Source organism: Ptychodera flava, unplaced genomic scaffold (assembly GCF_041260155.1).
Source record: "Ptychodera flava strain L36383 unplaced genomic scaffold, AS_Pfla_20210202 Scaffold_35__1_contigs__length_1935909_pilon, whole genome shotgun sequence".
Lineage (NCBI taxonomy): Eukaryota > Metazoa > Hemichordata > Enteropneusta > Ptychoderidae > Ptychodera > Ptychodera flava.
The window spans coordinates 415,247-441,930 of NW_027248357.1; the positions used below are offsets into that span (position 1 = coordinate 415,247).

The 26,684-nt window shown below is 37.0% G+C and overlaps 2 protein-coding genes across 2 annotated transcripts in view; both read left to right on the forward strand.

The window, feature by feature from the left end:
- Positions 1-26,684, forward strand: part of LOC139127705 (small G protein signaling modulator 1-like) — a 276,762-nt gene that overhangs the window by 155,126 nt on the left and 94,952 nt on the right. The window contains 2 exon segments of the mRNA XM_070693601.1: positions 21,243-21,467; positions 23,551-23,758. Coding sequence (XP_070549702.1) covers positions 21,243-21,467; positions 23,551-23,758 — 433 coding nt within the window.
- On the forward strand, positions 11,867-21,264 carry LOC139127732 (small G protein signaling modulator 2-like). Its single transcript, XM_070693622.1, has 4 exons — positions 11,867-11,925; positions 12,532-12,677; positions 19,022-19,090; positions 20,616-21,264. Exons 1-4 carry the CDS (start codon positions 11,889-11,891, stop codon positions 21,003-21,005), a joined length of 642 nt encoding a protein of 213 aa, XP_070549723.1. The 5' UTR covers positions 11,867-11,888; the 3' UTR covers positions 21,006-21,264.

Genomic DNA, 26,684 nt, shown 5'->3' on the forward strand with positions numbered 1-26,684 from the left:
CGGACCTAGAATCTCCGAGATGACTGAAGAAAAAACACCCCTTTTCCGTGAATTTGGTAACGCGCATGGGTACCCACCAACGCGGGGACTGCCACCACCGGGTATGTATGTAAGTATGTATGTATGTCTGTTAGTCCGTCCACATCAAAACTCCTAAAGCGTAGCACCTACTGTCTTAGTATTTGGTGTACAGGTGCACCAAGGGGTGGAGATGTGAATTTGTTCAAATGAACATGTCAGTGCCAAAAATATGCAAATGAGGGGGAAAAAGGAAAAATCCTGCAAATGGCTAAAACTCAGTAAGCATTGGTCAGATTTGGTTGAAACTTGGTATGCAGATTTCTTTAGGTATTCTAAATTATATGTGCAAAAATTGGGATGAAATTTGCATGTTTGTATTTTTAGGGTATTTTTTCCGTTTTTAGTCAAAAAATCTTGTTCTCTGAAATCGCTCGTCTGATTGCTATGAAACTTAATATTCATGTTCCTCAGAATGACCTCAGTCATGTTTGTACAAATTGTATTGATATTGTCATATTTGTAATTTTGGGATAATTTTCCCAATTTTTGATAAAAAAATTTTTAATCCAAAACTGCTGATTTGATAGCTTTGATACATGTATTTGGGTATACAGGTATCTAAGATTAATCTCAATATAATGTATTGAAGGTATGTTGAAACTGGCAATTTTTTTTTTATTTTGGAGGCATCATGGGCCAGTGGCTAGAGCAGTGGACGCACGATCAAAGGATGGTGAGTTCGAGCCCCGGCATGGCTATGGTGTTGTGTCCTTGAGCAAGGCACTTTATTCCTCATTGCTTCTCCCCACCCAGGAGTGATGGGTACCTGGTAGGACAGTGGTTGTAATGTGTGCGTTTAGCTCTGCTGCGCTTATTGGCTGCACATGTGAGCTGTTGTTTGCTCCCCAGGGAGTTGAGTGGTATCATATTAGGTCCAGTGACCAGGGGTAATAATAATTGTAAAGCGCCTTGATCACATGAACTTGTGGATATGAGCGCTATATAAGAACCCATTATTATTATTTAATTTTTGCCTTTTTTGGTCAAAAAATTTTTCTCCTAAAACTTCTGATCTGGTAGCTTTGATATCTAGTGTACAGGTTCCTAGGGTTTATGTTAATTTGATATATTTAAAATTAGGATGAATCTGCAATTTTGTATTTTGGGAGGCAATTTTTCTCATTTTTGGTCGAAAAATTTGTTTCTCAAAATTTACCAGTCTGATTGCTTGATATTTAGTAAACCGGTCCGAAGGGTTTTTTGTTAGCTCCATTAGCCATATGTATATATGGCAATGGAAGCTATTCTTATAGGCTGGGGAAATGTCTGTATGTCTGTCCGTCAACATCAAAAACTCCAAAACCGCTGCACATTTCATCTTGATATTTGGTGTGTACATGGATGATGGGCTGTAGATGAGATTTTGTTCAAATGAAGTTGTCATTGCCAAAAATATGCAAATTAAGTGAAAAAATGTAACAAACAGTCAAAATTATAAAACTCAATAACCACTGAGCAGATTACATGAAATATTTGCATGTAAGTACTTTGGGCTGACCTGAAATGATTATGCATGTCTTGGGTCAGTATCTTGGACTTGCTATTTTTGATGAATTTTTTTGTAATTTTCTCCCATTTTTGGTCAAAAAATCTTCTTCTCTGAAACCACAAGTCCGATTGATTTGAAACTTGGTATGGAAGTGCATAGGAGTGACCTTTCCCAAATTTGGGCAAATCGTGTGAAATTTGCATATTTTTAGTTTACCACGTCCATAGACTCCCATGTATAAGGCAGATCTCCATAGACTCCCATGTATAAGGCCACGAAAAATAAAAATTTAGTTTCTCATCGTATTCATATTGCAAAAAGGATGCAGTGACACAATTTTAGTCCCCCACGGATGAAGTCCAGTGGGCTTATAGATTGGGTCGTGTTCGTCTGTTCGTCCATCCGTGAGTCCATCCGTTCACGCAGATATCTCGGATATTTGACAAAATGTCATGTGACCTTGATGACCTTTGACCTCAAATATACATATTTGTCCATAACTCAGTAACCACAAGTGCTACCACCCTTCATATATGGTATGATGGGACAGCTTATGACGCCACATATTGTACGTGATTAACTATGTACATATCTAATTTTGAGCAAGCCAATAGAGCTAGAGGTCTGATTTTTGGTATATAGGGATAACTTAGCAATACAATTTTTTTGACAAAATGTCACGTAACCTCGATGACCTTTGACCTCAAATATACGTATTTTGTCCATTACTGAGTAACCACAAGAGCTAGACCCTTCATATTTGGTATGATGGGACACCTAATGATGACACATCCTGTACCTCATTAATTATGCACATATCTAATTCTGGGCAAGCCAATAGAGCTAGAGGTCTGATTTTTGTATGTACGGATAACTTAGCAATACAATTTTTTTTACAAAATGTCACGTGACCTCGATGACCTTTGACCTCAAATATACATATTTGTCCATAACTCAGTAACCACAAGTGCTACACCCTTCATGTTTACCTCGCGTGCGCATGCGCGCAGCGAGGTTATGGTTTAGGCGTTTCTGTGTGTGTGTCTGTCTGTCTGTTAGCACGATATCTCAAAAACGGCTTGGCAGATTCCGATCACATTTCACACACAATTTGTTCTTCAAATTTGCAAGAACTAATTAGTTTTGGTGGTTGTGCTTTGCGAATTTATCAAGTTATGAGTAAAAGAAAATTTGTGGCCTGTATAAGTCTATGGGACGCTAAATAAGTATGTTTGAGGGCGCTATACTAAAACATTTTACACAAAGTGATTTCTGAATTCAGTCACTCGGCCGCGCTGATCGCTAATCTTGAGTTTTGACTGTTGATGTCGTCGTGTCGACGTTTGACTTTAAGAATCGTGTGGGTTACTCTGGACATAGCGAACCAAAAGCTAGATTATCGAAGGTAAGCGTCATAATATTTGATCAATGCATTTTTCTCTGAGAATGAGATGTAGAGTGACACTTTTCAATCTTGTGTGTGTGTCAGCGAATTTATATTCCGGCATGGTTCCGCTGAGATCAGCATAATATTATGGCGACGTATTGACAGTCTGTGTCTTTTAAGTTGCTTTTCAAGATTGTATTAGCTACAGAACCAACAATGACAAATTTTTCATGAGATTTCCATGTTGGCATTGATGTTAAATCAGCAGCAGTAGGCTAGCTCCTGCGTACAATAGGTCTGCGTTTCCCGGCGGTACGGTGGTAGGCCGACGGCTTGTACCACACTGTCCACAGGACACCACGTGGTAGAGGCCGTGTGCACAACCTGTACGCAGAGCTTCGAATACACTAGACAGAGTTCGTGTTTCCGTAAATTAGGCATTGAACTTGACAATATAGGCAATAACCAGAATCATCGACCATCGCCTGACAAGTGCACCATAGTCAGCTGTACATGAGTTGCGTGGCGTGGTGAGCAGGTTCCCATGGGTATTTATTTTTGAAACGCGTACTTCAAAGGTCACGAACTCATTTTGCTGCTACACGGCGCGGCACAGATGATTGTATCGTTTTTGGGCGCATTGAGATACTGTGAAGTAGGTCAACTCGTTCTACATGGCAATTTTATGTGAAATATGCAGAATTTATACGCAAACGCGACCTCTGCCAGTCAAGAGCCTGCTCAGCCATTTGCACTTGCATCGACAGATATTGTTGGATCATAATTTTTCAAATGGTTTCTTTTCTTTTTTTTCATTGCGTAATACAGTGGGGATATGTCAAATTTAGATAGATTGGATTAATTTCGGGAATAAAAACAATGTAATGTCATAAAAGCCAATACCCCAAGAAGTACTTTACAAAATGTGCACGCGAGGCAATTCAGTTCATATCTGGTTTGTATGATGGGACACCTTATGACACCACATACTGTACCTCATTAATTATGCACATATCTCATTCTGAGCAAGCCAATAGAGCTGGATGTCTGATTTTTGGTATATAGGGATAACTATAGGAGAGAAATTTTTTGACCAAATGTCACATGACCTCGATGACCTTTTACCTAAAATATATGTTTATGTCAATAAATAAGTAACCGCAAGTGCTATGTCCTTTGTATTTAGTAGGATGGGAGACCTTATGACAACACACACTTTACCTCATTAATTATGCACACATCTAATTCTGGGCAAGCGAAAAAAGCTAGAGGTCTGATTTTTTTGGCATATAGGGATTTATTGGCAATATAATTTTTTTTCAAATGTCATGTGACCTCGATGACCTTTGACCTTGATTATACATATATATGCATATCTCAGTAACCACAAGTTCTATACCCTCCAATTTTGATAGGATATTAGACCTTAAGATGTCACATCTTGCACCTCATTTATTATGCACATATGTATTTCTTGGCGCGCCAATACTGCTAAAGGTCTGATCTTTTTTCCCAATTTAGAACCATAACTTAGACATGCCTCATGTGTTTCAAATTGGGAACAACGACATAGACCTATGTGCCCATAGATCTCAACATATACACTCCAGTGATACTTCTTAATGACCACATTTCCCTGCCCCATCAAGACTAATACTCCTATTACAAGTGGGGACTATGTCATTGTCAATGACTTGTTGAGTTAATGGTTGTATCACAGTATTCGATATTTCTAATTCTGTATTTTTTCCATTTTATATTCTGAATAAATACACTAAACATATTTCACTGTCTCCAGTACATTACATTTAAGTATTTTCACTTCATGCACTTTATACCTTTCACACATGTTCAAATATCTGACCAGAGAACAAACACTAAATAGTCCAGGATGGGAGCTACAGTGTCATTGACACTATTTTTAATAAGATATATTGAAATTAAGTTGAAATCCAGAATTTTGAATTTTTGGGGCAACTTTGCGAAACTTTCAGTTTTACTGGGATATCTTTCGTTTTGAATTTTTAAGATTTTTTATGGTAATTTTATACCTACTGGAACTAAGAGTATATATCTGGTGATTTAGTAAGCATTTGATATGGTAAACTGTATTTGGTGTTGAAATGCGGTAAAAAAATCCTGGCAGATTTTGAAAAAATTCCAAACAAATGCCAATAAAAAATTCAGCCAGAGAAGGTTGACAAAAAGAAAAGGTGGGAGAGTGGGGAAAAAAGAATGTACAATGGATCGGATAAAAAAGATAATGTACCTCATCCATCTTCCAGACACCATCCCTTTCAAATGGTCCACCCCGATGTATTTTTGTGCACATGCATGTATTTTAGTTTAAGTTGTCAAGTTAGGTAAGGATTTGAAAGTAATAGTCAAGTTCACCACAGTTTAACTTTATAACTTGTGTCATCATCCTTGTGTAATTGGTTAAAGGGACATTATTTGTATCTTTTGACCTTATATTGTTGCAAACGAGCAGTTGATAATGTTGTTCGACCGACTGAAAGATGTCTAAAAAACGGTCGACCATAGACAACTTCCATCCCGTTTGCGTACACTGTATAGAAAACCTTGGGTCAGGGTTAATGATGGGCTACTTTTAACTTCAGAGTTGGCAAGGTGACCTAGTACCTGCGATCAGACCACACTGCTATCTGGGCCACTGTAAGCATCCGCGTGTAAAAAAATAAACCACGCGAAGTGAAAGTCGAAAGCGCAGTATTGCAGTTTCGGGATTCCCTCTATTACCGATGCCGTTTGCTCAGTTACATTTTGACGGTCAGTGTTTCATTGAGATCTTGACGGCCAATCCTGCTCTTAGATATACTATTCTTTGCTGCTGGAGAGCACATTTTATAATAGGCATTTCAAATGCCTACAAGCTGCAAGAAGTCAACTACAAGGCCTATAGTGACGGATTTTTTTCGCCTCGTTTGTTCCTCCATATGCATATGTAGACTTGTCCAAAGCCTGTGGGCATAGAAATGTGAAAACAGAGTAAAATGAAGGGATAAACTTCAGTAGACAGTCACGTTATTGTCGAGGTGATCGCAAAATTGAAGCAATGTACTTTGGCGACTGACACGTACATCATGTCACCGTCTGCGTGGCAGGGCTGTGCAAAATCGCTGGCAGCACTTGCAGTTTCTCCACCAAAAACAACCCATTTTTAATCCCAAGCTTGCATTGAGTTTCGTTTTTGAGCACACCCACCTCGGCTGGGTACACGATTAGCCCTGCGTACAGGTCTGTGTGTTCCCGGCGTTATACGGCGTGGAGGCCGTATAACGCCGGGAACACACAGACCTGTACGCAGGGCTTAGGTACACGATGTGCTCAGCTGCGCTTCAATACTTACGCAAAGCCCACTTTTGGGAGTGGGTCAGAGACACGGAGGCCGTAAGCGACGTATAGGGTCTCGGCAACTGTCATTGTGATGTACTCACTTTTGGTTCGAAATGCGATTCAACTGATACAAATAATTACAAAAGCACAAAGAATAACAACATTCAAACAGATCTTGTGTGTCGAGAGGTGACTCCACTCACGAGCAGTACATCAATGACAGCGCTCGCCCGCGCGGTGTCACGACGTCACCAATGCTACAACGTGCACTGTTCAGTCCGAGTGCGATGCTTCCAAGTTCAACAAGTGATCATGTCATGTTTGTAAAACGAACCAACGTAATGGCAAGAAAATGCCCTAAAAATCTTGAAAGTTGACGAAGATGTGCCAACGATCAAATGCACAGAAATGCACTACTCTGTACCTGTTTCACTATCACCACAGCAATCTGATATCGATTTAGTTTTGCCATTGACCCAATTGCGTCTATGGTTTATTTGTTTCACAGTCCGTGTCATCGATACTAAAATCAAACTTACAAGCAAATGCCCTGCTTAGTTTCATTATTTGACAGTAGATTGTGAGAAGATTATTTGTTTCATTTGTTTATACGCGTGTGCTTCTCGATATCCATTGTGCTGAAGTTGGTGTGTAGGTCACAGGCCGTTCACGTTCCAGCTGTACTTTGATGGTTGACGTTGAGTAGTAATATTGGTCATGTGCTTAGGTTTAATAATGGCGGTTGGTTCAAATCGCGCAAACGCCCTTACCAACATTGAACCTTGCCGTAAACAGCAAAAGGTGGTTATACATAACCTTGAAGCCGTCCATAGTCACAATTTAGGTCTCCTATTGATTTGACCAGGGATTTCAGTCATCGAAAAAATGAAAAACAAAGTCAAGAGATACAAATAATGTCCCCTTAAGTTTGTAAGTTGTCCCAGATGTGGATGTACCAGCTGTTCTGGAAGAGAACAATGTTTACTTTTTCCTGTAGGGTTTCTGAGTTGATGATTGTATGTTGAAATTTCTCCATGTATCTGGTGTATGGGCAAAGTGTAAACATTGGTTGCATGTTATGTATTTCAGTCTATGTCAAATATTGTAATGAAAATCAAGAACAGTTTACTGTGTGCTTGTAAAAGATAACATATTTGTCAATACATAAACTGCCTTGCAGATTGATTGTCTTAAAGATTATCACAGAAGTAGAAAAGGAAAAGAAACTAATCAAATTGCTGTAACATATTCACTCTCAGTGTCTGTATAGGCCTATACTTAAATATTTTATCATTACATTCAGCTGTTTGTTATCTCTTTATCACTCTCCATGGGCCAAGGCACACTTGGGGTCAATGTCATCACTCTGTGCCAGTCTGTGTATGTCAGTCTGTCTGTCTGTCTGTCTGTCTGTATATGTATGTCCATGTTTCATTCAATTGTTGACTTGTTTTGATAACTACATGGGAGCGAACAGTGATGTTGTCACTATATTTTATGACGTAAATCTTGAAAAGCAAGTCTTGTTTACTTTAATTAGAATGAAATTAACTCTCGTTTATATTATTATAAGCAGTAGTATCAAGTTGAACAAGCTGATATTGACAAGTTGGTCGGCTGTTGGAGGTTAAAAGCTGTAAAAATAAATGTATGCATGTATGCATGTCTATCTGTTTGTCTGTCTGTCTGTATGTATGTGTGTATGTATGTATGTATGTATGCATGTATGTATGTATGTATGTTAGTTATGTGTGCGGATGTATGGCCGTCCCCATTAAAAACTCCAAAATGGCAGCACCTACCATCTTAGTATTTAATGGACAGGTGGACCCCAGGGGTGGAGATGTGAATTTGTTGAAATAAACATGTCAAAGTCAAAAATATGCAATGAAGGGGAAAAAAGGAAAAATCCTGCAAATTGCTAAAAGTCTGTAACCACTGGCCAAATTTGGTTTAAACTTGGTATGCAGGCTCTTTATAGTGACGTAAGTTACATTTCTTCAAATTGTGGTGAAATTTTGCAAGTTGTATTTTTGGGCGATTTTCCTTTTTTTTGTCAAAAAAAATTTCTGAAAGTGCTCATCCCATTGCCTTGAAAACTTGTATGTATGATCCTAGGGTTGGCCTTGGTCAGATTTGTTCAAATTGTGGTGAAATTTCATATTTGTAGTTTTGGGGCAATTTTTCCCATTTTTGTCAAAAAATCATTTTCTCCCAAAGTATTTGTTGGATTGCTGTAAAACATGATAGTCTTGATCCTAGAATGCAATGTCATGTGTGTACCAGTACTTAGTATCTCTGTAAAATGGGAGACAGTGACACTATTTTTCACTACTCTGTTTCAACGTATCAACTACAGAATTTTTAGCTCCCCTGTCAGCGACGCGGAGCTTATCAAATAGAGTGTGGAATCGAAACATCGAAGTTTTAGAAATAAACTCTATTTTGGAACAGAGTCTTGTTTTTCATGCGCTCTTATCAAATAGGTTGATTTTCCGTCGTTGTCCGTTGTCGTCATCCGTCGTCGTCGTCCGTCAACAATTGCCTTCTCCTCTGAAACCGCGAGTCCAATTGCTTTGAAATTTTATGTGCAGTTTACTTGGGGTGACCTCACTTAAGTTTGTTCAAATTTTGGTGAAATTTGCATATTTGTATTTTTGGGGCATTTTTTGCTGTTTTTGGTAAAAAAATCTTCTCTGAAACCGCTTGTCCGATTGCTTTGAAATTTGATATGCAGTTTACTTAGGGTGACTTCAGTCAGATTTGTTCAAATCGTGGTGAAATTTGCATATTTGTATTTTTAAGGCAATTTTTGTCGTTTTTGGTAAAAAAATCTTTAAAAATCTTCTTTTTCAAAACTACCAGTCAGACAGCTTTGATATTTGATACATAGGTCCTTAGGGATGATCTATTTCAGATTTATTCAAATTGCGCAGAAATATGCAAATTTGCATTTTTAAGGCAATTTTTGCCATTTTTGGTTAAAAAATGTGTTTCTCAAAATGTACTCATCTGAAATTTGGTATACAGGCTCCTATAGATGAACTGAGTAATATATATTGAATTTCTGATGAAATATGTAATTTTGTATTTTTAGGGCAATTTTTGCCATTTTTGGTCAAAAAATGTGTATTTCCAAAACTACTCATCTGATAGCTTTAAAATTTGGTATACAGGTTCCTATAGATGAACTAAATCATATTTAGCGAAATTATGATGAAATCTGCAATTTTGTATTTTTGGGGCAATTTTTGCCATTGTTGGTCAAAAAATGTGTATTTCCAAAACTACTCATCTGATAGCTTTACAATTTAGTATACAGGTTTCTACAGATGACTAAATGATATTTATTGAAATTATGATGAAATCTGCAATTTTGTATTTTTGGGGCAATTTTTGCCATTGTTGGTCAAAAAATGTGTATTTCCAAAACTACTCATCTGATAGCTTTGAAATTTGGTATACAGGTTCCTACAGATGAACTAAATGATATTTATTGAAATTATGATGAAATCTGCAATTTTGTATTTTTGGGGCAATTTTTGCCATTTTTGGTCAAAAAATGTGTATTTCCAAAACTACTCATCTGATAGCTTTGAAATTTGGTATACAGGTTTCTATAGATGAACTAAATGATATTTATTGAAATTATGATGAAATCTGCAATTTTGTATTTTTTGGGCAATTTTTGCCACTTTTGGTCACAAATGTGTTTCTCAATAAAAAAAAAGGTCTACTGGCTTTGAATTTTGGTATACAGGTTTCTACAGATAAAGTAAGTAATATATATTGAATTTCTGATGTAATGTGCAATTTTGTATTTTGGGGGCAATTTTTGCCATTTTTGGTCAAAAAATTTGTTTCTCAAAAACTGCAAGGTGATAGCTTTGATATTTGGTATACAGTTTCCAAGGGATTATTGTAATATATGATATATTAAATTATGGTGAAATCTGCAATTTTGTATTTTTGGACAATTTTTGCCATTTTTTGGTCAGAAAATTTTATTCAGAAAAAAACTAGTTGTCAGATAGCTGTGGTTGACATTTTCTTAGGGATGATCCGATGTGATATTTTCAAATTATGATGAAATCTTCAATTGTGTATTTTTGCAGCTATTTTAGCCACTTTTTTTCTGGTCACTGAAATGAGCTATTCATAGATTTCCACCTTCTTCATCAACATGTGTCAAAAAAAGTTATTCTCTACATAAACACAGCGGAGCTATATCGGCTGCTTGGTCGCTTGTACTATAATTCGATCATCATGACCATGCCCGGTGTCCATGTGAAATGACCATTGTTATTGTTGATAAATGTATACTAGTCCGGACCTGAATACAAAATTTAAACAATAATAATGCAGATTATACTCATATAGGGTATATTTATGAGCTAAATATTAGGAATTTCTCCATGGTTCAGGGATTCAAACCAGAAACTGCAGATGATACACAGAACAAACAAAATAAAAAAATTGACCAAAGATATATGATACAGCTAAGGGATCTTTAATTGAGGTTTTGTGTAGTCAAAGTTCTGTTATAAGTGTCGGAGCAAGCATATTGTCAGCATGTGGACCCAAGTCAATAAATGAACACTGAAGAAACAATGAACAATTGTTAGTTCAAGCATGTGGTCAGTTGCTGTGGCTGTGGACCCAAGTCAATAAATGAACACTGAAGAGACAATAAACAAGTGCAAAGAAATAATGAACGAATAAATAAGGTAGACTAATGGAATAACATGCACAGAACACTGACTATCTGCCAATCCCTTTTTCTGAAGCCATAGTGTATATTATTATTAGCGTAGATGAATGGTTTGAGTGTAGATGCATACTGTCTCACTCTTACTAACATGTGTCAGCCCTATTATCCATGTTGAATTTTGGAGACCTGTTATACCAGAAATACTTCTAAGGTTCTGTATAAATGCTATGCTAGGATTCTCTGTGAAAACCCCTGTCACGGCCCTACCCTATATAAAGCTCCATGGCTTTAAAACTAAGTCATTTACATGTTTTATCCTCCCCCACACTAAGCCTTGTACTTAAAGTTGGACTGTCTGACAAAAAGATTTTGTTTGTAGGTTTATGTTGGTTTTATCCCTTAGTTAACATTCATATTGATGTAAAGCCAAAGTTCACTACTCATTGCTACATGCAAAATCTACACAGAAAAGTGATATACAGTAAGCCTAGCGCAAATATATTCTACATGAAATCAACAAACACAACTTTCTTACAAATTAAATACAGAACACAATTTTCAAAGGAGAACAAATCACATATTAATGATAAATGTCAACAAGAACTGGTGTCAAAAGCAGGGATTAGGAACTGATTGTATTAGTATATATTTGGTGTATTTGTGTACTAGTGTAAATGATTTCTTAATTGCTGTCACTGACAATAAAGCAGTTTATTTCTGAAATAAAATGGAAGCTAGGCATCTTAATATCACTCGGATTTCCATGAAATAAAATGGAGGCTAGGCATCTTAATGTCACTCCGATTTCATTAAATACCATTTTTATTAATTACAGAGCATCTATAAGACTTCTTTGTGATACCATGAAGAAACAGATCATTTCAAGGGCTTTTTATGGATGTAAGTTAATGTTTTTTTCGGCTAAAGTTGCTTCAGCATTATGTCATGCCCAGACTTTAAGTAAGGTCATTTATTTTGCAATGTCGTAAATGTCATTCCATAATTTGTCTCTTGTCAGTCAAAACTTACCATATCAATTGCACACATCAATAATCTCTCTGGTAAATACAATTTCACTCAGTGTTTATACATACTCGGGCAAACTGTTTGTTTGTTGAATAAACATGTTTTCAGTACCTTTTAGTTTCATGAATACCATAATTAATGGCAATAAGCATTTAACATAATTTGGATGAGGCTATTAACATGGACACATCAATTTACACGAAAAGTATGTTAATATTCATTACACTTACCAGTCTTGAAAATTTATGCTGGTGGGGGTATAGTATGTAGATTAATCTGTTTATCTTTTTGTAACAGTCATCATAGTTACATAATGAATGCATGGAATGTTTGCTATGCCCATAAATCTGATTATCTGTATTTCATTTTATCAGTCTTCTCATTTATACATAATGACTGGCATCAACTGTTGTATAACAAGAATATTAGGCCTCTGTTGTTATCAGGCAATGAGAACATCATGGATATCATATATTTCAGGGCTTGCTCACTGTCGTCATTTACATACTGTCCGAACACATCTCTCAGGATTGGTTCACAATTCTGCAGTGCCTGCTGATAGTCTTTCCAATGATCATGATGGACTTACCATTGAAAAGTGGTCAATGCTGCAAGAAGATGGACAGGTCAGTTCAAAGTTTTCATACTGAAGATTTTTTATTTCAATTTGAGAGACATGAAAAAACAAGTCATTGACAATGACACAGTCCCCACTTGTACTTTAATTACAAGTCCTCTGAGAGGAAAGAGTCCTCTTCATTAATTAGGTCTGTGATTAAAAATACTGCGATACAGATGGGGCCTTAAATGGCCAAAAATGAGTTCCATGGTGGTGAAAACATAATGTAAGCTGCCATACTAATTACAAAAGGTAATGAAAATGAATCAATTAGTACGTAATCAACAGGATGCTGCCAAACATTTTTGCATCCTATCCTAACACTGACAGATTAATCACTGGTACCATATTTCATAAAGTTTGATACAGTACCTTGGACATTCACCCTAAAAACAAAAATCCATTATGTAAATGCAAACTAGCAATTAATTTATTACTTCTCGTGTCTATTTATAGACAGAGAAGGTATTAGAGTTGAAAACCAGTATGCTGGTGTCAACTTCTTCCGTCTGTCAAGACTTCCGTCTGTCAAGATCCGTTGACGTCATGCTATTGTGATGGGTCATATCATAAACTGGTGGGGGTGTTTATGGCTCAGGTTGAGGTGTAGGAGAACGATTTTGAGCTGTGACAAAAATCCAAAGGGACTTGGCGGCATAGCCACAGTGTTAAGCCTTTCTCAAGGTTTCTTAGTTGACTACGATCTAATACAGACTACTGAGCTGACATTAGGGGTACTCACTTTGTGTTTGCTCACTCTGTGTGCGCTAGTGTTTGGTACTGAGTTGCGTAGATATCCCCTCATGGCCTCACGTGATATGGGCCTGTTGCATAAACTGCAGATGATCATATGCCTCTGAGTCTGAATACGGTCATTGTGTAAGCCTGTCGGCATTTTCCTTGCATTTTTTCTCATTTAATTTTGCAAAATATCGGCGAGTACCTCAATATTTCAAGATAACTCTTTCTTCCCAATCGTTTCCTGGAGTTCAGAGTCATATGAACGAAAATGAGTGAAAATACGGATAGTTTTCAATCGGATTCGAACCCACAACATACGGCATCAGTCGCCTAGCTGAGAGCCTGAGACAGAACCAGTGAAAGTTTTAGACAGGAAAATCGGACGTCGGCCATGTTCATTGTTTACAGTACAATCAGAAGTTTATGTGGAGGAAATAACTAACAAACACTGTTCATGATGCCCGCCCTCTAGAGGCAGACCTTCCTATATGAAGTACCACATTTGATGCTTGTGGAAAGCTTGACCACACAAAGGAGCATTTAAACATTTAGAAAATGACAGATTGAAGGTATTCTGAAAATGTCAAATACTGAGGAAAAATGCGCAAATATTCAAAATAAACAGGTTAACTGACTGGTCAGCTATAAAAAACAATGAAAATGTTTATGATCAAAAGTTTTGAGATGCGCACATTTTAACAAATACAGAAATTATTAACATTATAAATATAAGACCAAACTATTTTTCAGGGATGGGACAGGTTGGAAATGAGGGGTGAGAGACAAAGGCACTTCTATTGCTGCATGTGGATGCAGCCACACCATTTCATTTACAGCATACTTATTCACTGTGTTGTGTTCAAGTTCCATATTGTACTGACCGTCATACAAGGATAACATAAGCAAATCAAATCAAATTAGAAAAGGATCAATGCTGTTGTGTGGATTTTGCTGAACATGGCTGATTTTGATATTTCGCCCTATATATTTGGTATCCGGCAAAGGCATATTTTGATGTAAAGTCAAAATTAACACTACATTGCTGACAATATATGTTACCGTTTCTGCATGAACTTTTCTTTTTTAATTAAAGTATAGTAGTACTTCGAACAGATTAACAATTATCGTGATGTCAACCCATAATTGTACATCACAAAGACAGTAATTCTGCCAATTTTTTTTGTTTTTCAGTCATTTTATAAATTTTGCACTGCACAAGATGATTGAACAAATTGCAATGTGTGAATTTGTAAACTCAAAGAATAAAAATCCTTTGGTCACAGATTAAATTATTTTTTTGAAAAGAAATTTACTCTTAAACATTTTTAGCATATATTCTTTACACGGTCATGTATTTCAAGGAAAATATGCCTATTAAAAACAGTAATTTCTTCACTTTCAATTTTTTTTCAATACTATGACAATTATCAGCCATGAGGTTTTACAAACACAAGACCAGATAAGCGTTTTTCATCATTTCCACAGGACTCTTTGGAAAATCCATTAAAAACAGTTAAAAGTGACTTAAAATGATCACTTGGTATACATTTAATTTACAGATGCCAGGTTGTGTATATCACATGCACTCAGGTCAGTAGGGAAGTGCGTCATTACTATTTTGGACTGTTAATTCTTATTTTGAATTATTTAACTTTTTCCACATTGAACTATCTTTAGGCAGTTTATACTGTAGCTTAGAATTTTTTGATTGATGTATTTAATCATCTTTTGGGTTCTTTGGGTCCATATCCCACCTCATGCCCCTACATCATCAACTATTTACCAACAACTCCATGCCAACAACCAATTACCTGACCTGGCCACACATTAGAGAAGGTACAGCGTCATTGACGGTATTTTATATATATATATATATATATATATATATATATATATATAAATGATACCACTATCACCACTATCACAAAACAAATCAATGTGGATATGCATGACATAGGTCAATGTCCTTGTACCAACTTTGAATAAATCAGTTGAGATGTGCCTGAGTTATGGCTCCGTACATGAAAAAATCGTACTAAAATGGCCGCCTGGCGGCCATATTGGATCGTATCACAAAACAAATCAATGTGGATATGCATGACATAGGTCAATGTCCTTGTACCAACTTTGAATAAAATCGGTTGAGATGTGCCTGAGTTATGGCCCCGTGCATGAAAAAATCATATTAAAATGGCCGCATGGCGGCCATATTGAATCGTATCACAAAACAAATTGATGTGCATATGTATGACGTATGAAGTAATCCTTGTACCAAGTTTGAATGTAATCGGTCCAGGCATCTCTTAGATATCTGCGTGAACGGACAGACGCATGCACGGACGCACGAACATGACCAAACCTATAAGTCCCCCCGGATGATGTCCATGGGGACTGATGAAAGATTACCTAATCTGTGAAAATTGATATTCATATATTTCAACTTCACATGAGTGGTCACATGGAGTGTTTATGCACAGGATGGAGCCCAGCAAAAGAATCACAAATCAACAAGAATGAACCTCAAACATTACATGTCAAACGTAATGTTGAAATAAGATTCACATTTTTGTCAAATCACTTCCATCATTTCACCATGACCACTGGAGTAGACAGTATTATCCATGATTAAGCCATCTCTGGTGACAAGCAATTCCAGTGTCATACCCTTAGCATAAACAATGGCAAAGAAATTGACTTAACATAGACATTGATATATATATTTGCACAAAAGCTACTCAAAAATTGTCACTTTTCATGTCGCTTTTTAGTCCCCACGGACACCGTCCGGGGGGACTTATAGGTTTGGTCATGTCCGTGCATGCGTGCGTGCGTGCGTGCGTGCGTGCGTGCGTGCGTGTGTGTGTGCGTCCGTCCGTTCACGCAGATATCTCAGAGATGCAAGAAGCGATTTCATTCAAACTTGGTACAAGGATTACTACATATGTCATACAGATGCACGTCGATTTGTTTTGTGATACGATCCAATATGGCCGCCAGGAGGCCATTTTATTACGATTTTTTCATGTACAGAGCCATAACTCAGACATGTTTCAACCGATTTTATTCAAAGTTGGTACAAGGACATTGACCAATGTCATAGATATGCACGTCAATTTGTTTTGTGATACGATCCAATATGGCCGCCAGGCGGCCATTTTATTACGATTTTTTCATGTATAGAGCCATAACTCAGACATGTTTCAACCGATTTTATTCAAAGTTGGTACAAGGACATTGACTAATGTCATAGATATGCACGTCAATTTGTTTTGTGATACGATCCAATATGGCCACCAGGCGGCCATTTTATTACGATTTTTTCATGTATAGAGCCAATCTCAGACATGTTTCAACCGATTTTATTCAAAGTTGGTACAAGGACATTGACTAATGTCATAGATATGCACGTCAATTTGTTTTGTGATACGATCCAATATGGCCGCCAGGCGGCCATTTTATTACGATTTTTTCATGTACAGAGCCATAACTCAGACATGTTTCAACCGATTTTATTCAAACTTGGTACAAGGACATTGACCAATGTCATAGATATGCACGTCAATTTGTGATACATATATACGTCAATTTGTTATGTGATACGATCCAATATGGCCGCTAGGCAGCCATTTTATTACGATGTTTTCATGTACAGAGCCATAACTCAGATATGTTTCGACCGATTTTATTCAAAGTTGGTACAAGGAGATTGACTAATGTCATACATATGCATGTCAATTTGTTATGTGATACGATCCAATATGGCTGCCTTGCGGCCATTTTGTTACGACTTTTTCATGTACAGAGCCATAATACTCTCAGGCATATCTCAACCGATTTTATTCAAAGTTGGTACAAGGACATTAACCTATGTCATACATATGTATGTCAATTTGTTTCATGATATGATCCAATATGGCTGCATGGCAGCCATTTTGTTACAATTTTTTCGTGTCCTTAGCCAAAACTTGGGCATGTCTCAACTTATTTTATTCACCAATTTTAATCATTGTACAAGGACAGTGACCTATGTCATACATATGCACATTGATTTGTTTTGTGGCCATTTTTTCCGATTTTTTCATGTCTGGAACCATAACTCAGACATGTATCAAGCGAATTTATTCAAAGTTGGTACAAGGACATTGACTTATTTATGTATGTCGATTGGTTTCACGAGATGGTCCAATATGGCCACATGGTAGCAATTTTGTTATGGTTGTTTCATGTCGAGAGCCATAACTCTGGCAAGTCTCAACTGATCTTATTCAAAGTTGGTACATGTACATTGACTTACGTCATACATATACGTGTTGAGTTTTGAAACAGTAAGATCAAATATTGCTGCATGGCAGTGATTTTGTTACAATTTTCAAATGTACAGAGCCATAATCAGACATATTTCCACCAGTATCATTCAAAGTTGGTACAAGGACATTGACCTACGAGTATTTCATACATATGCTCGTCAATTTGTTTCACGTCATGTAGCAGTAACATGTCAATTATTTAAGTTTTGTAAGTAGGCTGATATGTCAAGAAATATGTACTGCATCAATTCATGAAACTTTATACAGATGATAACTGATGTTAAGCTCACATTGCTTTAACATTGAAAAAGACATTTATCAGTGTCATTTTAATTAATTTGTAATTGCATAAGTAATGAACTTTCCTAATTAGGGTGATATAGCCATAAATTAATACAACGTCAAATGTGATGAAACTTGATACAGATGTTGATCTCATAGTGTTGTAAATACTGCATCAAACTTTATGAAATGTGGTACCAGTGATAATCTGTCAAGTGTTAGAATTGTGTGCACAAATGTTTTGCACATCCTGTTGATTAATTCCTAGTTGACTCATTTTCTGAACTTTAGGATGGTGGCCTACATTGGTTTTATGTTTTCATCACCATGGAACTCATTCTTGGCCATTGAGCGTCATCTGTATCAAAGTATTTTTATCACAGACCTAATTAATGAAGAGGACTCTATCCTCTCTGAGGACATGTAATCAAAGTACCCATTAACAAGTGGGGACTGTGTCATCACGATGACTTGTTACATATTATAACAATATTTCAACGATATATTCAACAAAATACTAGACTAAGGATTTGTCTGAGTACATTGTACTGTTGAGATGTATAGCGTTGAGGACAAACAAAAGTATGTGATATACAAGGATATAGGATTTAGCTTGGGACCTCTATCACACATATTTAGCAAACCTAACGTGATAGCACCAAGACCCTATTCAAAGTCAAAATGCAAGTTATTCAAATGTATGGTAGTGTAAAAATCAATGTGTTCAGATGTTATATAATTTCACTAGAATGTGAATCTGCGTCTAACATTAATGTTTGCATGCCATGTCATTTTGTTCAGTAGTACACATACAGATATTACATGTCTGTACAGTTGTATTGTAATCTGGAGTGTTGACAAAGATTTGAGCAAATGTAAATTGACATACTGTATGCTGAAGCCATCATTCCCACTAACATAACTGTTGACAGCAATACCAGCTGCAAGATTACTATTTTAATTGTTGTTTTTGTGTAGACTTATCAATTCTCATTTTGTCAAATGTATCACTTGTATTTAGGTTAAAAATCAAGAGGAACTTTTTCGCTTAGTATACTTAGGAGGTGTAACCCATGAAATTCGAAATGAGGTATGTGCTCTCTTCTTCACTATAATAAACATTTTACTCTGGCTTGTGATTTGCAAGAACTTCTGTCCTTCAAACAACACAAGTTTGGCATGGAAATGTTATGTTAAATTTATGTATGGAGCATTTTCAATAGCATTCATCTCCAGCATATAAATGAGAAATTTGTTTCTAGTTTTAACATTTACAAGCATATTTGTTTGAATCAACTCAGAAGTGTCAAATGTATCCAGATGATTTAATGTTGAAATACACATGATGGCATTGAGTCTGTGCAATCACATTGAGTTTGATATAGTCTTTAGAGAAATGGCATACAATAATCTTGCATTTGCCACTCTTCATACTGTTTTAGAGTTAACCCCGGCCCATTGTGTGCAGTTTTTCTAGGATGTCAGCCATCTGGATTAACATATCATAAATGTGAGGAAAAATAAAGTTTTAGGAAAATTAGAAACGGCCTTTACAAAATAGTGACTTATTTTAAGATATGAATGTGTGTGGTACATGTTGATGTGTCCTTGATCTGATACCATCATGCTACTCTGTGAGTATCTTTATGAGTGTACAATTTGTATAGGATAAAGCCCGAGTACAAGGGTTCTTCTGGTATATAAAGTCCAACCCAACGATAAAATGTCGAGGGCCGCAGGCCGAGACATTTTATCGTAGGGTTGGATTGTATATGCCAGAAGAGCCCGAGTACGAGGGTTTTATCCGACTTAAAACTATCGCCCCTAACTGATATAGTTTCGTTTTCAATGTGTTAATGTCAACCGTCCCCTTTGTCAATGTAACATGTTTAGGATATGAATTAAACTTTTATTTGTGAAATAGCCTTCCAATGTAATGGAACATCCTATAAATGCCCTAGGGCACATTAGTTTATGTTTGTACCACCGCAGATTTTGTGTTGCAGCTGGTTTCCGCTTTGTTACCAAAGTTGAATAGTAGGGAAAGAACGTACCAGATGTCTACAGAATATGACATGTTCACTTTTGATTGGACAGTACTTTACTACGGCGCTGTCATTCGTTTCTGGAATTTGGTGACCAAGGCTTTACGAGTAATAAAACACCCTGAATTGAGCACTCTGATTGGTCAATCAACGGTAGATAGTTTTTAAATATACAATGTACATGACTGGCTGCTTTGAAGGATTGCTTTATGACGGCCGTAGTATCTGTCCTAATTGAAGTCACTGACAATTGTTGCAAGTGTAGGTAAAAAATTCAGCAATTTCATTCACAATTTAAAACATTCAAGTCTTTGAAACAGGGAATTGGGCTAATTTCTGTAGTATAAATATCGTTTTTTTCAATTTTTGCCTGTCAGTTGTTTGACTTTGAAGTTACAAGTGCTCTTATAATGGCATTGTTGGATGATGAAAAGGAGTCCAACTGGTTAATCCCACACATTCTGAATGTAATGTTTACATTTCAAAATTCTTAAGATTATAATGCTATTGCTCTACCTCAACTTCATAATACTTTCAATGATATGTGTTTCTCTTGTTATTGTCACTTAGGTTTGGCCATATTTGTTGGGGCATTATGACTTTGGCTGGTTAGAAGACGACAGAAACAGGCATGATGAGTCAGTTAGACAATCTTATGAACAAACCATGACTGAATGGCTTGCTGTAGAAGCGATTGTAAAACAACGGGATCGTGAAATTCAAGCAGCTAATCTTGCAAAGTTGTCGTCTGACAATAGTTTGGATGGTCAAATACCACTACACAGAGAGGCATCACAGGATAATGATCTAGAAAATGATGTCTTTGAAGTTGAAGATGATGGGGAATATTTACAGAATGGTACTGTTGCAGACAAAGTTGAAATGGAAAACAGGGAAGATGATGAAAATAACAGAAGTCAGGGATATCATACAAGAAATACCAAAGTCAATGCCACATGACATACCACGGAGTAAAAGCCCTCGGCAAGATACCTTAGAAACTGAGAGTGGGAGAAGTTTAAGTGAAAATATTGACCTTGAGACTGTCAGTCAGAAAAGTTCTCCCCATGATAGTGATGAAGGTATTGGGCATTTATGTAGCACTCTGAATGAAGAAGAGGAAACAGAGAACAATAGCAGTGAATCTTGCCACAGTTATAAAACCGATAGAGAAATTGAAAATAGAGAAATTGAAATGTTGAAAGAAGATGTCATCCAAAGGATGAAATCACCAATGTTCAACCAATTGAAGTGAATACATTTAATGGTAGTCACCATCAAGATGAAGTAGAAAGTTCAACTCTGGAAAAGGGAGAACTGAATACTGCTCTTCATGTTCCAGATTGTTTAGATGCCAGCAGTCATCTTTCTGCAGATTCTACGGCTGTCTCCCCAGTTTCATCAAGTGGAGGTGTCTATTCGGTGAGTTATTCTTAGATACAGTGACATACTATTATCATTTCAAAAGAGCACTTTGGCATTGATTGGAATACATTTACAGCTAAAACTCTTCTCTTAATATTTCATTGCCTTTCACATTGTGACTACTACAATTACCATAAGAGAAATTATCACAACCATCATGGCATCAGTTTGAAAGGGACAAAACCTGTTAGCATGAATAACAGACCAATTTATGGGAAAAGTTTAGTGTTAAGAGAAAAGACAGGGTACGTTGTCATAATTGACACATGTTGCAGTAGTCCTGTTTCAAAATGACCTACATTGCACGTCCTACACACATGTACTGCATACTCTGGTTGGTTAATCCGCTTCTCTAAGGTCCACTTTCGGAGCAGTCATTGGAGAGAGGTCTTATTATTATGTATTATTCAATTTACACCTTCCTGATTGGTTAAAGTGTAGGTCCGCTCCTCCAGTGTTCACTGCCTCATTATGCAATGTCCCATGTACTTTTGGATGATGCCTGCACGTGGTCGCAGCTCGATCCCACTGTACTGTTTTAGTTTGCAAAGACACATCAAGTTTGTTTATCACTAGGAGAAAAGCGACTTTAATGTGTTGCTCCATTGATTGCGTACAGATTTATGCACTTTTTATTTTTTTATGAGTGAAAGTAAAGAGAACTGCCTAAAATATGCAGGATGTTGCGCTAAACACGCAATCCTCAGATAGAGACTCTATCAGACTCTATCTCATTACTTTATACTTGAAGTAATCTATTTATATATATATATATATATATATATATATATATATATATATATATATATATATATATTATATATATATATATATATATATATATATATATATATATATATATATATATAATATATATATATGTATTGAGTAATTTTGAACGAAATTAGTAATTTTAGGACCATGCAAATCAGTGAATACACTACGGTATAAACGGACATAATCTTATACTAGGTTGAATAATCTTTAGAGAGTGTTTGTGGATTCTAGCAAGTTAGCTAAGTGCTCTGATAAATTTCTTGATCAAGTCAATTTTGCATTTCTCCAAGAGTTTGCGAGAAAGATATTCATACATGTCTGTCCAAAGATCGGTATATGTAGGTTACGACCGGTACGACTGACCCACAAGAATCTATGACGGCTGGCACCAGCTGCAGTCAGTTGACTGCGAACAACTGTTCTCACACAGTCACAATTTGCGATCTTGGAACATGGTAAACGGCTTACTGAATTATATAATGAACCCCATGTGTTTCCCTTGAAGCTCTATTGTTTCCTCTTGTCATTCACAGGCCTCACTGTTGTCGATGCGGCCAATGCCCCCGTCAAATCAAAATGAAAATGAAAAGCGTGAACTTTGTACGTAACCAACAATTGGAAAACAACGAGCCAACATGCCTGTAATGCATAAAGGGACAGGAATAAGTAAAAACATGGAAATTTAACGCATGAAGGTTTGTCGGGCATTTTTCGTTGTAACTTTCGGCCGATCCGTGAACATCACGAAAAACGTATTACTTCAGCGGTAGCCAGGAAGCACGTGGGACATTGCATAATGAGGCAGTGAACACTGGAGGACCGGACCTACACATTAACCAATCAGAGAGCTGTAAAGTGAATAATACATAGTAATGAGACCTAACGCATGAGGTCCCACCAATCAGCGTAACGCAAATGGACCTTAAATTACCAGATGAACCAATCACTGATGTTGGTACATATGTCATGGACCTGATTTTGAAACAGGACTACTAGGAGCTCATGCATCTTGTCTCTCCTTTTTAAACACCAATTTTAAATTTTGTTACTATTGCAAGAACTATCCTCTGTAACATTTTCATCCACTGAGAAGCATTGGGACTCTCATTTCAGTAAGGTCAAAATTTTCTGTCACACTGACTCTGAGTAGGAAATTCTACTAGCCGTTGATGACCTAATTGTTTGTAAAGAGGAAAATTTAGGTACGTACAAGTAAAGCCCTATGCCCCTTTTAAAGGTATACTTTATAATTCAATTAGCTTTTTTTTGTCACTGATATTTCTTGATTTATTTTCTTGCATAGACTGAACTGCTAGACTGTTTTGGTTTGAACCTGCATCGTATTGAAAAAGATGTTCAGCGTTGTGATAGGAATTACTATTACTTCACATCTGCAAATTTGGAGAAATTGAGAAATGTCATGTGTACATATGTTTGGGAACACCTAGATGTTGGATATGTGCAAGGGATGTGTGACTTGGTAGCACCCTTGTTGGTGATATTTGATGATGGTAAGTGAGAGCAATTACTTGAGCAGTGCTAGGAATACATACCAAATGTCAGTGTCTTCTTACAAATCATTTGTTCATGCTTATTAGTCCCCAGGGCACCGTCCGGGGGACTTATAGGTTTGGTCATGTCCGTGCATGCGTGCGTGTGTCCGTCCGTTCACGCAGATATCTCAGAGATGCCTGGAGCGATTACATTTAAACTTGGTACAAGGATTACTTCATATGTCATACATATGCACGGTGATTTGTTTTGTGATATAATCCAATATGGCCACCAGGCGGCCATTTTATTATGACTTTTTCATGTACAGAGCCATAACTCAGACATGTTTCAACCATTTTAATCAAAGTTGGTACAAGGACATTGACCAATGTCATAGATATGCACGTTGATTTGTTTTGTGATACGATCCAATATGGCTTCCGTGTAGCCATTTTGTTACGATTTTTTCATGTACAGAGCCATAACTCAAGCATATCTCAACTGATCTTATTCAAAGGTGGTAAAAGGGCATTGACCTATGTCATACATATGCATGACGGCCATTTTATTACGATTATTTAGCTCACATGTGGTATACCAATGTTAGGTTATGTATAAGCTGAATCAGTTCATTTGCATCCATTTGCATGACTGTATGTACGTATGTATGTATGTATGTATGTATGTACGTATGTATGTATGTATGTATGTATGTATGTATGTATGTATGTATGTATGTATGTATGTATGTCCGTCCACATCAAAAACACCTAAACTGCAGCACCTACTGTCTTAGTATTTGGTGTGCGGTGCACCTAGGGGTGGAGATGTGAATTTGTTCAAATGAACTTGTCAGTGTCAAAAATATGCAAATGAGGGGAAAAAAGGAAAAACCTGCAAATTGCTAAAAGTCTGTAACCCTAGGTCAGGTAGGGTTGAAACTTGGTATGCAGGCTCCTTTAGGCATTCTAAATTAGGTGTTTAAAATTTGGGATGAAATTTGCATGTTTCTATTTTGGGGTAATTTTTTTAGTTTTAGTCAAAAAATGTTTTTCTCTGAAACCACTCATCTGATTGCTTTGAAAGTTGGTATACATGTTCCTCAGGATGACCTCAGTCAAGTTTTATACAAATTGAATTGAGTAATTTTGGGGCAATTTTCTGAATTTTTGGTCAAATTTTTTTATTCAAAAATTACTAATCTGATAGCTTTGATATTTGACATACAGGTTCCTAAGGTTAATCAAAATCAGTTTTACGAATATCGTGACGATATCTTGAATTTTGTATTTTTGCTGAATTTTTTGGTTTGTTTCTCATTTTAAGTAAAATTTCTTCCTCTCTGAAACCGCCAGCCCCATTGCTCTCAAATTTGGATTAGATGTTTGCAAGGGTGTTACCCTTCTAACTGTTGAAATTATGACAAAATTGGAAATATTACGTTTTGGGGCAAGTTTTGTCATTTTTGGTCAAAAAAATAATCTTAAAGAATATCTTTTTTTTTAAAGCCCCTGGACAGACAGCTTTTACATTTGGTGTACAGATGTCCAGGGATGACAATAGTTAGATATGTGGAAGCTGTCCTGAATATACAAATTTGTATTTTTAATACAATTTTGTCATTTTTGGTCAAGAAAACTTGTTCTCAAAATTACTTGGCTGATAGCTTTGCAATTTGGTACAAAAGTCCTGAGAGATGTTATTAGATAAATTTTCTGCTCAAAGTGTTGGGAAACCCCAAATTTTTATATTTTAGGTAATTTTCTCAGTTTGTGACCTTAAATGACCTACACCAACCCAGGATATGTTGTGAGACAGTTTCAAAGGTAGGCTGAAAGATTCTGTTGCGTGCAGGCGCTCCGGTGCACTGCGACCTACGACCCTTACCAAAACTGAAGGCACACTGTACCTGGCCGCGGCAAACTCAAAGAAAAATAGTACCGCCCACAACTGACTTCACAGACTTTTCAAATATGTAAATCATGGTAGTGTAATTTGGATATTGCTCACGTGGGCTGTTTACGGGCATAATGAACACGCGGTAGTCAAGACAACAATGTCAATCAACTGCATCGACAGTGCCGACATTGCATAATCGATCTACTTGGCAGATAAAAACAACGACACGTGTGTGTAAGCTTAGGCTAGCCGCATGTCGGAGAAAAAACTTACATGTAGATACAGTTGTCAGTATGGCTCAATTACGCCTATAAAAAAATCCATAGCGTCTTTCGCGCTGAGTGCAGCAGAATGTGCAGTCTGCGAGGAGACTGTAGATTCTCGGAAGGTCTTTTCAAAAACGACCGATATCGCCGAGAAACTTAAGTGACTCTACAGTGGAACCACGGTCCGGTCCGGGACCGTGGTGGAACTGACGTCTGGACATCACAGCGGAGCCTGCCTTTGTAAAAAATAAACACAGTGTGCTTCGTCGATGGCAATTCTAACAAGATTTTCTTGATAGACATCGCAACTGAGTAATCTCCGCCACTCTCTCGTCATAATAGCCTCTGGTGAACTGAACACAACCTGGAATTTACCACGCACAATTTGTTCCTTGGTACGTACGTCGTTTCGGAGATCTGAACCGATCAAAGCCGCCTTCACTGTTCACACCCATTTCGCTGCACTTCTGCACTTGATCTTTCATGAGTGAAATAAGGGGCGAAATCCCCAGAACGATCGATCCTGAACGGTTCTTAAGTGTGTCCATAACTTTGGGTGCCAGCGTGTAAATCATAGATTTCCCATACTGTGGGGCCCTGTTGGTAAAATAGCGAACACATCTCTGCCGCCGCAACAACTCTTTGAGTGCGTCTCTTTGCTCTCCTTTCAACATAATATTATATACATCCACGGTCCCTCCATGATACATCAGAACATTTACTGACTGCCTCGGCAATGCGAGTGGGCTATCGTTCGGATCAGCCATTAATGATCAAA